The 14,277-nt window shown below is 39.2% G+C and overlaps 1 protein-coding gene across 1 annotated transcript; it reads right to left on the bottom strand.

The window, feature by feature from the left end:
• Window positions 1–1,098: 1,098 nt before the first annotated feature.
• Window positions 1,099–4,601, bottom strand: LOC103468868 (SRY-box transcription factor 8). Its single transcript, XM_008416246.3, has 3 exons — window positions 3,953–4,601; window positions 3,444–3,679; window positions 1,099–3,340 (listed from the first exon to the last, which is right to left on the bottom strand). The coding sequence occupies exons 1-3, from the start codon at window positions 4,366–4,368 to the stop codon at window positions 2,595–2,597; spliced, it is 1,398 nt and encodes a 465-aa protein (XP_008414468.2). The 5' UTR covers window positions 4,369–4,601; the 3' UTR covers window positions 1,099–2,594.
• Between the last annotated feature and the right edge of the window lie 9,676 nt (window positions 4,602–14,277).

The following is a 14,277-nucleotide window of genomic DNA, read 5'->3' as shown; positions in this document are numbered from 1 at the left end:
TCTCGCAGTAAAGCTCTCCAATGCAGTTCATTCCTACCTATTTACATTCGGGCTTTCAAGAGTCTTAATCGGAAACTGTGGATCCGTTCCAAGGAAACAGGACCCAAGCACCCTGAAGAGCCTTTTTGCCTCACTTTTATTCACTCCTCTTCTTTCTCAAGAGTTCCTCCTGAAAGTATTTGGCAAACACTTGTGAAAAAAAAAAAGAGTTTGAGGGAAGAAAAACAACAAGTCGTTCTTGAGCCACCCACATCCCATCTGCTGTGGTATTATCTTCTTTTATTATCTTCAGATTATGTGCGCTGATATTATTTCAGCTATTTAGTCCGGTGGTCATTGCGGTTGTTCTTATTGTTGTTGTTTTTTTCTTTTTGCTTTTTTTTGTTTGTGGAGTGCTGCAATATGAGGGGAGGGGGGGGGTGAGATTCTCCTCTTAGTGCATCTAATCATCCATTCAGGACCCTCTTAATGGTTTGTCAGTTGCCCTTGTCCTTCCATTTTCTGTCCAATTAATTCCTTTCTAGCTCTCCGGATAAAGGGACACAATAGGGCCCCATCCGCAGCATAATGGATCATTAAAATTCAGCAGCGCGGCCGTGGCACTTGGCATCGCCCTTGGACTGGTTAGGGACGGTGGCTTGGCAGGCCAGGCCAGAGCCAACTCTGGACCAAAGGAGACAGGATCTCTTCTCATTCCTTTTATGCTGGTTGTTTAATGAATAAATCTAAAGTTGACAACTTTCATAGATATGTTGCTAAGCTTTTGCAGAATGCAAACAATAAGATGTCTAAAGATTAAGATAAAAGAATGAAAACTTAAGAAAGTTGTTCATAGGATTATTATTTTTTAAAGAATATCCTGAGGAAAAAACACCAGCAAATCTTTTTAGTGAATCCGTTTTGTGTGAAGTCTCACTAATTTCAATGTTTTACACGTGGGTGAATATGAACCAATCAGCACAAAGGCAAACCCACAATTATTTCTTCTTTTATTATAGTTTTTTTTCACAATTGCTTCCAAATGTATTTGAGCACAAAAAAAGTACAAGACGGAACAAAATGAGTTGTAGATGGAAAAAAGAGGATCAAAAACAAACATCGAGAAAAAGTATTATTTATTTTTTTGAAAAAACGGCCAGCGGAAGGGTTAGATGTGCATGTGTGTGTGTGTGTGAAACTAGTTAACAGAACAATCATTTTCACAGCCTTTCTTTTTTTTTTCAAAATAGTACACCAAAATGATATACAAAAAAAAAAAATGCAGTTCTGCTCTATTTTAATTCCGCAAACTGATGCTTTGGGGAATTATATCAAATTAAGGACAGAAATTAAAAGCGAGTCTCTTGAGTGGATGGTTTGTTAGTTCAAAATTCAATTTAATTCCAAAATACTGACAATTAGCATTAGAAGGCACAAACACATTTTTATGCAGCAGTGAGTCGGCTTTCAATGGTTTATGAAATAAATATTTTAAAAACAGTCACGCTTAACATCACTTTCAGTAAAGTAAAAAAAAGAAAAGATGTTTTCCTTATCATTTGGTGCGTATTATGATTATGTCATGGGATATGTATTCAGTCCCCTAAGAAAATGAACTCACACATTCATCTGCACATTATCTCTCCCAACACACGGATGCATGTTTGCTCACGTATTCTCGCGTTGCCCATGGACATGTACAGGAGGTCCAGCTGACGTGTCACTCAGCGTGTGGTGTTGTTTTACCCCATTTCCTTTAAGCCCACAACATGACTAATCGCGATTTGCCAAGCGTAGATTTCAGACACCTGTTCTGAGTCTTGCGCCAGAGTCTGTTGGTCCTGTCTGTTTGCTCCCAAACTCGGAATGGAGATCCTTCTGGAAATTCAACGGAATATCAAATGCACGGTGCTTTACTTCATTTACCTCCTTTTCATTAAGTCAGTAAAACTGTACTCTAAATAACAAAAAAAAAACACATGAAGCATGTGTTTACCTATTCAAAAACAAAAATCCAATAATGCATCAACATAAATACATATAAGACTTTTTATGCAAAAATGACACAAAATTCTGATGAGCCTTTTTTTTTTGTTTCTCCTTTCAGGCTGAATCACTGATGCAAATAGCGTGCTGCGATATGTAGCTTCAGCCATTCATGTAAATTTTACTGCAGCTTCAACATATCTGGTCCTGTGTGCACTGTTAGCCAAACTATTTTCATTCCTGCAGAATTCTGCAGCCGGTCTTCACCTTAACGGTGAGCTTTTGCAATTTGAAACTGAAAAAGGACAGGGATGTACAAGATGTCAGCTTAAGTAACGTGTCCTCACGGAGGAGTTTGGCTCTCTAATGACACACGCAAGTTCTCTTTGTGTAAAAACTCTGTACAAGTGTGTGTGTTTGTTTTGTTTTGTTTTTTTTCATCATCTCAACAATAGAACTTTGTATAAAATCAGCAGGCACTTTTTTCTTTTGTTTGTTTCACGTTCACACGGTCGCAGGTGGCCCTACAGGCCCCTTCGTACAGCTCTTCGCCTTTGCCTTATGTCCTTCATTAGTAGTGCATCAAACTGAATGAGTCTCTGGTGCAAACAGACTGTTTCTGGTCCCCTTTAAGGCCGAGACAGAGTGGTGTAGACGGGCTGGTCCCAACTGGGGGCAGTGGGGCTGTGGGCCGGAGCCATGGATAGACTATTCAGGATCGGGCTGCTGTAGGGCCGCCTAGATGAGTGGAAGTAGGGGTACTGATAGAGGCTGGAGGGGTAGCCAGAGTAAGGACTGTAATAGTTAGAGCTCTGCAGGTCGGTATAGTCACACTGGGAGCTGGAGAAAGACGCGGCACTCGAGGCGGCCGAAGTGGACGAGGTGACGCAGGCTTGGCTGCTGTAGGAGCTGTAATCAGAGTGCGACGGTGACCCATGGGAGTGCTCACTGTAGTGGCTGGGGCTCAGCTGCTCCGTTTTTATGTGGAGGCGGTGCTGGCCGACCTCGCCGGCGGGGGGAGAAGTGGAGGACATGCCGCACTTTCGGCTCCAGGATGAAACACCACTGCCGTACGAGGAAGCATAGGAGCTGCCTGGGACTGGAACCGGCCCATGACTGTGATCTGAGGATAAGGCAGCGGAGCCTGACGCGGGGCCGTTCAGCGGGAGGTACTGGTCAAACTCATGCACATCAAAGGTCTCCATGTTGCTGATGACATCAGTGCTCAGCTCGTTGATGTCCACATTGCTGAAGTCAATGTTCTGCCTGCTGCTGTCGGTGAGGCGGCGGCCTTCATGCTTCAGGTCCTGCTTAACTCCGTGGTGGAGGTCTGTTTTGGGGGTGGTGGGTGGTGTAGGTGGTCCATGAGGTTGCCCTGAAAAGAAATGTCAGAATAAAATGTTGAGATCGCTTAAAACACAAAACTAACTATGACCCCTAAAAAGTAACAGCCCTGTTTGCAGTCTTGGTTGACATACCTGCGTGTTCAGGGTGGTGGTGTCCATCAGGCATTCCTGCCAGCCCCCCCATCCCTGGCTCAGCTTTGTACATGTGATGTGCCAACTCTGCCCCTGAATCTGAGTCGCTCTGGCCTGGTTTCACATTCTTCCGTCGCCGTGGCTGGTACTTGTAGTCTGGATGATCTTTTTTGTGCTGAACCCGCAGTCGCTCTGCTTCGTCTACGAAAGGCCTCTTCTCACTTTCAGAAAGCAGGCTGATATGAAAAGTATAGAAGAAAAAAAAAGGTTTTTACATTTTATGAGCAAACCACAAAATTTGAATTTAAAAGTTTGTTTTGAGTGTATTTGCTCCTATAACTATAGTTTTCTTAAAATATTTTCCAAAATTGTATCTACCCAGACTCTGACATTTTCATTCTCAGTTCATATTTGCAACTATATTATAAGTTACTGCTTTGGTGATGAACTTATTCAAAGCTGGGTTATATGTTATTTTACTGCATACATATATCCTAAATGTTTCTTACCGCCAGAGTTTTCCCAGTGTCTTGCTCAGCTCAGCATTGTGCAGATGTGGGTACTGATCCGCCAGCTTCCTGCGGGCCGCCTGTGCCCACACCATGAACGCATTCATGGGTCTCTTGACGTGCGGTTTGTTCTTCAGAGACCCATTCCCTCGCACTGGCATCGGGACCAGGGACCAGTCGTATCCCTTAAGGACCTGCGAGACCGCGTCCCGTATGCAGGCTGGGAAGCGCTCATCGTCCTCGGAGTCCAGCTTCTTTCCCAAACCGCTGAGCAGGGATCCGTGACCGTCGGAGCCCGTTGGCGAGGACGGCGCGTCGGAGTCGGACTCGTCCTGAGACATGGAGCTGTTTGTCCCTGATGGACTGCACGGCTGGTCGTTGAGAGACTTTTCGTGCTCCTCTGTCATTTTTAACATAATGCAATCAGTCCAGCACAGGTGAAAATCCAAAACTGTGTTAGAAATGAAAAAGGGAAGGGACCCCCGCAGCAAGAGTTCCGCTGCGCCTTTTACGCACGGTGTGCCCTGGTTAAATTCCTTGAACTGTTTCAGTCACCTGGAGCCCCGATTTGTTTGTCTTGTTTGTCTTAAGCTGCCATTGGGGGTGCGGTCGTCAAAGTTGCTGTTCACAAAATGAAATGAGGAGCTACATGTTACTGCAACTTGACTCGTACTTTTAAATCGTCCAGCCCTCCTTCCGCCTGGGATTGGCTGGAGCAAATCAGCACCTTCTCCTCATTGGTTGTGGGAATTGTGTGGGCTTCATTATTATAATGTTTTTCTTTTTTCATGGTGTTTAATGGCTCTGGTGAAACTGCATGAACTGTGATATTCTCTGGCTGCATTAATATTACAATGCATATTCTATATATATATATATATATATATATATATATATATATATATATATATATATATATATATATATATATATATATATATATATATATATATATATATATATGTGTATTGGATTCTACACTGTAAAAATTTACTTTGGAGGATGCAAAACTTTTCTTAATTAAATCACATACTAAGCATCTTAACTAAGCATATTACTATGTAAACCAAAGACAGTAATATATTAACTCTGCCACAGTTAACTTATTTTGATAGTAAATCCTACCAAATATTTTGAGAAAAATTTAACTGAAAATTAGCTGTTTCTATTTGCTTGTACTGCAGAGGCTGGTAAATGTTTGCATTATAAATAAATTTACTCACTTAATAAAAGTTACAAATTTCAATAAGGTGTATACGATCTTTGCGTTGGAGCAAGAATTTATATTTGTACCCAATTCTAGCTAGTCTAGCAAGGGTGCTATTGCTAAAGCCAAACTAGTTGAACAATGTTTTTTTAACTCGCCGGTAAACGTTGCTTCAGAACGCTAAAATTTAGCCACGGTTTTCAGAGAAAAAGTTTTTGTTTCACCTTATTAGAAGGAGTTCAAATATTTATAGCAAGCTTTTACTAATATGGCAACAATTCTACTGACTTAACAAAGTAAGGAGTGTACCAGTATGCATACGTTTACTGTGCTTAAATTGATCTTTTCCAGATCTGGCTGTCAAAAATTAAAAAGAATGTAGAATTAAATGTGGACATAGAAAACCTTTAAAAAAGGAAACATAATGACAAATTTTCAGGCATATGGAATGGTATTCATTAAGTGAAATAAGAAAAAAAAAACTTTATAACTAAATATTTTACATCAGATTTGCCAATTATGTGATATAATTTTACAACTCGTATCGCTATTTTTCCTGATTGAATAAATTTCTCAAACAAAAATAATCCAGTTACAGACAGGCCACTGTAGATTGTGATGTCAAGTGTTCCATTTATGTCTTCATTTTAATATTTCCTTAGTAATTCAATATCAGTCAAAAGCCGCATTGAAATTTACGCAAATGTAAAACGTGAATCTTGCTTCAGAACCAACTTCATCTTGAAAAGTTCAGTCATCATAGGCCTTTATGAGCCATTTTACAGCTTTAACAAAAAGTTTCAACCTTTACAAAGTGAGGATGCTTCCACAATAAAGCCTTTCACATCCAGTGAAACATCCATTTTATGACCCTGAAGGTACATTATCGGGAGAAGGGGAGATAAGCAGCGGGACTGAATCACTGTCTTTGTTGCAGCTGTCTTTGTTCATGTATTGTGGGATGATTTTTATCACTGACCTCCCTGTGAAAAGACAGGGTATGTGTGTGCTGGACGGCAGTTTACCTCGCTCCATGGACACTGCAGGTGGCTGAGGGAACAGGATCTCTAATGTGGAAATAATAGAAACTGACACTTATGCATGCAGAGTTCTGATGGCTCGTGCACCAAGGTAAGTTATTACAATATTGACTTTTACTAAAACTGATCATAAGCTCAGAAAGTTTTGCACCTAAAGCTTTAAAGTCCGACGAATAACAAAGACTTGTAAACGACTTGCATGTTAAATGAGGCTGGCTTCCTTTTTAGCAGCTGCTTCCAAAGCACTAGGGTCAAGTTTAATGTGGGTGCATGTCTGCGTGCGTGCGTGTGTGTAGGTGTGTGTGTGTGTGTGTATACACGCAATAAGTCCAGACAGCAGCTAACAGCTTAACTGGGTCTGGCTTCAATCTAATCCATGGAAAAGTGCTTACTCATAGTGCATGTGTCCTATGAGAAGCATGCATGCATACATGGTGTAAACATGCAAAATCAACATACATGACATGAGCATGTAGAATAGAAAGCATCGCACTGGATTCTTGCCATTTCCACAAACAAAATAGAAACTGCACTTTCGGGTGTAATGTTGTACAAGAAATTTATGATGAGAAGTGCAGCTAAATGAAGTTGAAAGGTAAATCCTCAGCAGCTTTATCGCTTTACTTTACCACTCATCTTGTCTAATGGGTTGCCAAAAGAAGATAAATTGTGAGGGACAGCAAAATCAACTGCATCTAAACTAAATGAGTTACTTGGGAGGCTTTTTTGTTTTGTTTAATATTTGGGGTGGCGGCGTTTCTTTTTTTTTTTTTTTGGAAACTGACTGGAAGGGACAGAGAAAAGAAGACAGTTTTCACCAGACCCGGCCTTCTTCCCTGTAATGTGGGGAGAAACTCTAAGCAGGGTATGTGGGCTCCAAATTAGAACAGGAAGGAGCAAAAGAAGACGAGGTAACCGAGCATGAACCTAATGTGTCCCTCGGAGTTAGGGAAGGTTTTCATTTTCCTGTTTCTTCCGATGTGGATCTCAAAATCGTGGTTAAGATTCTCAGATTTTTAGAACTAGCTCGCCCGCTTCTCCTCCATGGGCCCAAGTCGCCTCTATCCCACATGTAAATTATACTCCCTGGCTTCTAATGTGCATACTAAATTAAATTATGTAGTCACCCACAGGAATCCTTCTCCCTTTGGTCTCTGCTTCTGTGTTTTAATACAGTTAGGCACATTTCTTAACTCTTGGCAAGTTATTGAGCTGAGCATGCAGAGCAGTTGCACTGCCTCCATATTGCACTGTTTAGATTCAAATTTGAACAGCGGCTCGCTATGTGTTCAATTTGTTGTGCACAAACCTCAGTGTATTTTAAAAGCATTTATGAGATAGATTATTACAAAGTGGTGTGAAATTGTGAAGGGAAAGAAAAAAAGTTATATCCTGTTAAGCCGACGGACCTCGAGGGTTCCAGCTGCCACGTGACCTAGACTCGCTCTGTAAACAAAGGCTCCGTGTGCCTTTAAATTTTTTTTTTTATTATTATCCGCTAAAAGAGGCTTTAATCTTTCAAAAACTATTCCGCATAAAGGTTTTGCCCAAAATGTTAAGATTTTAGAGCTATTTAAAAACAGCTGATGAGATTTAAAGGTCCTCGGGCGATGACGCAACTGCCCGGAAAACCCCCGATCAGCTGATCATCACGGCCATTTTATGGCTTCACGTGAGAGTGGAAAGACTCTCAGAGTATGGCACAAGATGTCGGCTACGCAAAATCATGAGGTATTTTCCGGAACCCGATCTAAATGTGTGCGTAATTTATGCGTTCTCGGGGCGTTCTCGGTGCGCTCTCCGTGGCTCTCCGTGCATAAGCACGTGTGGTACACGGGAGTCTGAGCACGTGGAGTTATCTCGGTTCCGTGAGTTCAGTTTTGATTTTTTTTATGATAAATCGATCATAGCAGCAGAAACTGGACGATTTAGAGGCTTTTGAAGGCTTTTGAACAACAACGGTTTTTCGATTTGCTACGAGTGGAGCTGGCTCTTCTGATAGCTGGTGGGATTCGGACGAGGAGGAAGAGCCGGACACAGCAGACAGACTTGATCTCGGTGATGTGTAAGTTTCCCCCCGCAATTTCACACAAAATATTTGATGTTTTGGTTCTATTTATTTATTAATTTCAGTGATTATATGCTTGTAATAACGGCAGGAAGTAAAACCATGTGGTTATTTGTTTACTTATGTTTTACTAAATATGTTTTATTTTACTAGTAAGGATTTCATGTTTACTTTGGTTCATTACTTTGTAATAAACCTCTAATTCTTCAAATACTTTATTTTTATTTATAGTCGAGTGGAAGCCGAACCATCAAGCTCAGGTGACGCTGAACCTCCCCCCACCTCCCCACCTCTCTTGATTCTTCACCTTCTTTGAGGTAAGATGTCCATTTTTTTGGTGGTGATGGTGGTGGTGGATTTTCAAAATTGTTTATTTGCTCTTTTAAATTATTCAAAAAGTATTTTTGACTGTTTTATCTTGTTTCAATAAAAGTTTTCTATTTGGAGTCAAAGAAAGAGCTTTCACATCATCATTATTATACATATTACACTGTGCATAATGGTACATTTTGCATATAAATGAGGTAAATGTCATGACCAATGGTTATATTATATGTAGAAAGTGTCATTAGATGGTAATAAGCTATTTAATTTTAACAAACCCCCAGTATTGATGTAAAAACACATTTGGCACAGTTTGGTGACATTTTGGATAAATGTGCCAAAATGGCCTCTCCGCCTAAGAAATTTCTCACTAATACCATTCTAAAATAAATATGATTCATCTGATTGAGTCCAAATTTGGTATACTTTTACACAACATTTAGATTTAAAAGTCTGTACTACTTTTTTGTGCTACAAATAATATTTTGGTAGTGTTTTCAATGTTTATTTCAAAGAAATTTTGGCGAGGTTAAAAAAATGCAAAATATTTTGTATTTTGTCCCTAATATTTCAGCAGGGTCAAGCTACAATGTGCTGACACCAGAAAACCATTCTATGAATCTTACCTTACAGAGGTACCAAAGTTCTTATTAATCTATAGTGTATAAGTGATTTACTTTTGTGTTTTTGTCAGGCGAAATTTATACCCCTTAGGGTAAGAGAAGGGAAAGAAAAAAAGTTATATGTATAGTTCAAAAAACCTTTCAGAAAACCAGAGAACCATCTTCCACTTGTTTTCCATGTCCCCAACCTGGCTTGAGTTGGCAAATGCAAAATAACATTTGATGCATTTTGCCAACACAATGCTTTCTTCTGGCTAGTCTTCTATAAATGCCAGATATGTGAAGCGCATAGCTCCTGTTAAGAGGCTTTTCTGGGCGGGTGGTCTCTGCAGCTCCTCCAAACTTACCATGGACTTCTTGACTGCTGCTCTGATTAATGTGGTGTGTTCTCTAATGTTCTCCAACCAGCCTCAGAGACCCTTTAAAGTGAACTCTAAAGGAAATGTGTTGCATTAGATTTTTATTAAGGGGTATCTGAATGGAAGGGGCTAATCACAGACACACGTCACACTTTTCAGATGTTATTTTTTTTGTTAAAACAAAATTGTGTCATTCTTCTCTTCAACTCAAGCCAACTTAGTGTATCACATCAAATCCTAATAACAGACAATTAGGTTTATTGTTATAATGTCACAAATTATAATCATATCTGAATACGTCGAAGCACTTTGAAATGCCTTGTTCCTGAAAATGTGCTACGTAAATAAAATTACCTTACCTTACTTCAAATGTAAAGAGCAGAATTGTTTTGCAAGAAAAAAAATTTAATAAAATCTGGTCACGTGTTGACTAAACCTGTTATGGAAATTCACATTTTCGTGTGCAGTTTATGGAATCTGCACCACAAAATGTCTGTCACAAATTCTATACAATTTCCCCACATGGATAACAGCTGTCTCCACAGCCACAGAGTCTCCCCAGCTAAACCTTAACCCAAACAGCAGGCCTTCATTTGGTTAAATAATCTCTCCGGATGAGTCGACATAAACTGGGCGAACTGTGGAGAGTGGCATGCCCTCCTTCTCACCCAGACGATCCCAACCACTGCACAACCACATGTGGACAGAACTCCTGGGCTGCTGACAAACCATGCTTCACCCCAGCGCCACATCAACCAGACCACTTCTATCTTTGGTTTCACACACTAAGGAAGAATGTAATTAGTGCAGAATTTACAGTTACAGTAAATATAACTGGGAGGCTGGGGTACCAGACAGGAGAAGAACGATCCTTTCGGTCGTATACATCCAACATTTTGCTACCTAGAAGAGGACAAGACATAGGGACAGGGTCAGGTTACATTTTTAGATGAAGATGTTTAGAAGACTGTTTGCACATATATTATCCATGACTGGTCCACATGATCTTCCTCTCAGCTACTCCTTCTCTAAGCTCCAGACAACAGATTTTTTCAGTTTTGGTTTACAGACAGATACATTTACCAGGTTGTCTGGCTGGTGAGGTCAAAGATCTGGATATGTTTGACTGCACTGCTTCTAATCACAGTCAAACCCACATGACAGCTGCTCTGCGTTAGTACCTCCTGTCGACATTTGACCTCACAGTATCCTAAATTCATTAAAATGCCATAATGACAGTTTCGCCGAATCAACAACAGGTTCTATTCAAACTTATTAGTAAAGAAAGAAAGAAAGGTGCAGGGATGGGTGAGTGTAGCCTTATGGTAACTGTTATTCAAAATATCTCTGGGTGTGTTTGGCTCTCAGTCACTCTTCCATCTTAATGTCAGGAGCATGAAAAGAGCCAAAGTGTTTCCAGATCATTTGGTGCATTTTCTTTTCGACATGACTGTTTTGTGAGGCAGCGGTTTTGCAGATGATTGTATGTTGTGTTCAGTCAAATTAGCAAAGATATACAAGGATGTTTTTATTACTATGACAGGATAAATCAACTGCGTTTTTTTTTAAGCGTTTGTCGTTAAAATAATCAATATAGGCTGTTTCTTGTTGGAATGTGCTCAAATAAGCACATTTACAGATAATGTTTATATGTCTTTTATGCACAGAACTTAGTAAATCTGTTATAATGTTAAAACGTTATTGTCCTGAGAATAAACTACATATGTTTGATCAATATAATATACTGCTGCAATGTACTCTTCATATGTGAACAAGATAATATCATATTACTATTATATTCACATTTATCATGTTATAACCACAAAAAAAACATCTGCTGCACTGTGGTTGCACATCTGTGTGCTCTTTGTACAGTTAGGCAATAATTCTTCATAGCCGTCCCAGAATAAGATATATTTATTTTAGATTGTTTTGTTTTAGGAAATGAGAAAGACATCTAGATTTTAAAACAATTTAAAATGACCAACAGTTTTTTTTAGAAATGTTTTTATTTATGTTTAGAGAAAAAAATGGTATGTTGGATATGATTAAGTCATCGCTACTCAGCGGAACGATCTGTATGGGCATTACAGCAATCAAACTCTTCTTCTCCACTGCTCTATCTGGACTGCCTGAAATGCAGATTAAATTTGCCAGCAAGAGCATATTGTCAATATCAAAATGATGGAGAGAAACTCAGCTAAAGGTTTTAAACAAGCAATGCCACCCAAACTAGACGCAATCCAAGCGTTTTTATTGAGCATGTGACCAAAAAATTATACAGTCAATTTTTCTGCTTCTGATTGCACCACTTGGAGCAACCCACACACACACACCCACCCACACACACACACACATAACTTCCTCACCCCAAATCCTTTATAGTTTCAAAGGAGTGAATCCGCTCTTCACAAAGATGTTTCTCCTATTCAGTTTTATTAAAGAAACATCCAGCTGAGTGGTCTAAAACAGTCTGAGTCATGTTTGTTTCTGTTTGAATTTTGCTTAAGAGGTTTTTTTTTTCTCCAAAGTTTGTTTTTCTGCTTTCCTACAATAGTAAAAGCAACTTTATGATACAATTGTAGTTTATCGTGCAGATAAAGTAAGAAAGGGAGAATGTAAAAAGCTGATTGCAAGTTCTATATAGTGACAGTTGTATAATTTTTACTGATATTTATTCACTAGGTGTAAAAACTCTCGTTTGTAAAGAATGGGCATGAATTTTTATTACAAATTGATTTGTGTGTTTCATAATTGTCGTAAACAGAACAGTTTCTGACAATTATCATAAAACATATTTGTCTTTAATCACTTATGAAGAGTGGAAATGCCTGGTTCTTTCTTCCCCCGACATGATATAAATATGATTTACTGTGCCCTTTTTTCTCTTGTCATCATGTTTTGAAAAGAATTTGTGGTCTATGGAGTTTCCCACATTGTCTACGTTTTTGATCTTTGATTTTCTTAAATCATATCCTTAATTTTCCCATGAACTACATGGTTTGAACCATGCAAATAGTTAGAACAAGGCTAAGGAGAGGCATAAAAACAGTGAGCCCACCCTTTGGGTTTACGGGAAATGGGAGGCCGCGCTGAAACACCAAGACTATTTAAATGGCTTCATCTGGATTTAGAAACTTTACCTTGTAAAGTAAAGATTTTGTCTACTTTATTGCGTCCAAACAAAAAAATAAGAATCACAAAACACGTATCTCCTTTTGCTTTATGAAAGCAAAACAAAAAAATGTGCATGTAGAAGTTTGCACAAACAGGACTATATGCAGAAGGGAACATAACGCAGGCAGATCAGTGCAATGTGAAACCCCAAATCTCCTGGGAGCTATTCACATATTACAGGATAATTTATATGCTATTAAAGTGATTTTTGGTTTGGTGGATCAAATTCTCCAATTAGGCTTCCAGTGTACCAGGCCAATATTTATAAGCACCACTTAGTCTGTCTGTCTCCAGCCAGTCTGCAACCTTTGAAGGAATGACTGCAGTCAAAAACACATTAGCACACCTGCTGCTAACTGGTCGAACAGTCAGTCTGTGATCGTCAGTTTTATTAGCTTTGTCTTTAATTATGAAATGCTTCAGCAACACAGTTCTTCCCATGGAATGTGTATTTTGTATACGATGGAATGAATAGTTGTTATTCAATGAGAAGCTCATAAATCCTCATCTTTGACACAATTTTGCACACATTCTTTCAACTCCTGAGCTTGCTCCTTTAAACACCCACCAGGGACTGCACTGCAAACTGTAAAAGGCGTCGTAATGATGTTCGCGGAAAAGCCAGAAGCTTACGAATTATTACGGAGAATGAGAGTTAGAAGAAAAGAAAAATTCTGGAGGGAAAGAAACCGTTGGAAGCTGCAAGAGACGGGAGACTTGGGTGAAGCTTCACCTCCCAACAAGACGAGCACCTCAGACATATGAGAGCTGCTGTGGAAAGGTTTCAAACAATCAATGTGTTGAGTTTTCCCAATCAAAGATGAAACCTAAATCCATTTGAGAATTTATGGCAAGACTTAGAAATGTATCTGCAATAAAAGCCACAACAACAATAAAACTTTACTGAGCCAAAGAGAACAGGCAAACATTTAGTCTCTGTGTGTGTAAATGAGACACACCCCAAAAGACTTGGTGATGTCACCGAAGTGAAAACAGATTCTACACCATATTGATCCTACTGGGACAAATATGAATATATGCCACATTGTTCTCGTTTTTATTTGTAAAGATATTAGTAAATTATGTCCTTTTCCTTAAGCGTCACATTTATGCACACTTTTTATTTGTCTCACACACAAAATCATGATAACATCCCACAACTCTCTTTGCCTTATATATTATGTATGTTTACTTTTTACACTTCATGCTGTTCATATAAAATGCGGCTCAGATTTATTTTATATACAAAAATGTCCCTGCTTGCTTTAGCTTCAAGGCAAGAAACTGTATCATGAACATTGATGACTTTGAAGGAATAGGGAAATTAAATAAGCAGTGACTGCCTCTAAGATTGGTCAAAAGTAGTTATTTAGTTACATAGCTTCTGATTGCAGAAAATTGGTCATTTTTCCTTTCCTTTTGTTTATTGTGAAGGCTGCTTTTATGTCTACTTGATTTTACTCACAGTTATATTCACCACATTCTGGCAAGGGACGCCATTCATGTGGCATTCTGCACAGCTTCCCT

The sequence above is a fragment of the Poecilia reticulata genome, chromosome 8 (assembly GCF_904066995.2).
Source record: "Poecilia reticulata chromosome 8, P_reticulata-male-v2, whole genome shotgun sequence".
Classification (NCBI taxonomy): Eukaryota; Metazoa; Chordata; class Actinopteri; order Cyprinodontiformes; family Poeciliidae; genus Poecilia; species Poecilia reticulata.
The sequence above is the reverse complement of the archived record's forward strand: the minus strand, read 5'-3'. Positions and strand labels throughout refer to the sequence as shown.

Excerpts from the sequence above, each read along its gene's own strand:
- LOC103468868 (XM_008416246.3), bottom strand. The coding sequence starts at position 4,368 with ATGTTAAAAATGACAGAGGAGCACGAAAAGTCTCTCAACGACCAGCCG. Across the intron at positions 3,680-3,952 it reads ACACTGGGAAAACTCTGGCG|CCTGCTTTCTGAAAGTGAGA; the intron begins GTAAGAAACATT and ends TTTTCATATCAG. Across the intron at positions 3,341-3,443 it reads CCACCACCCTGAACACGCAG|GGCAACCTCATGGACCACCT; the intron begins GTATGTCAACCA and ends ATTTCTTTTCAG.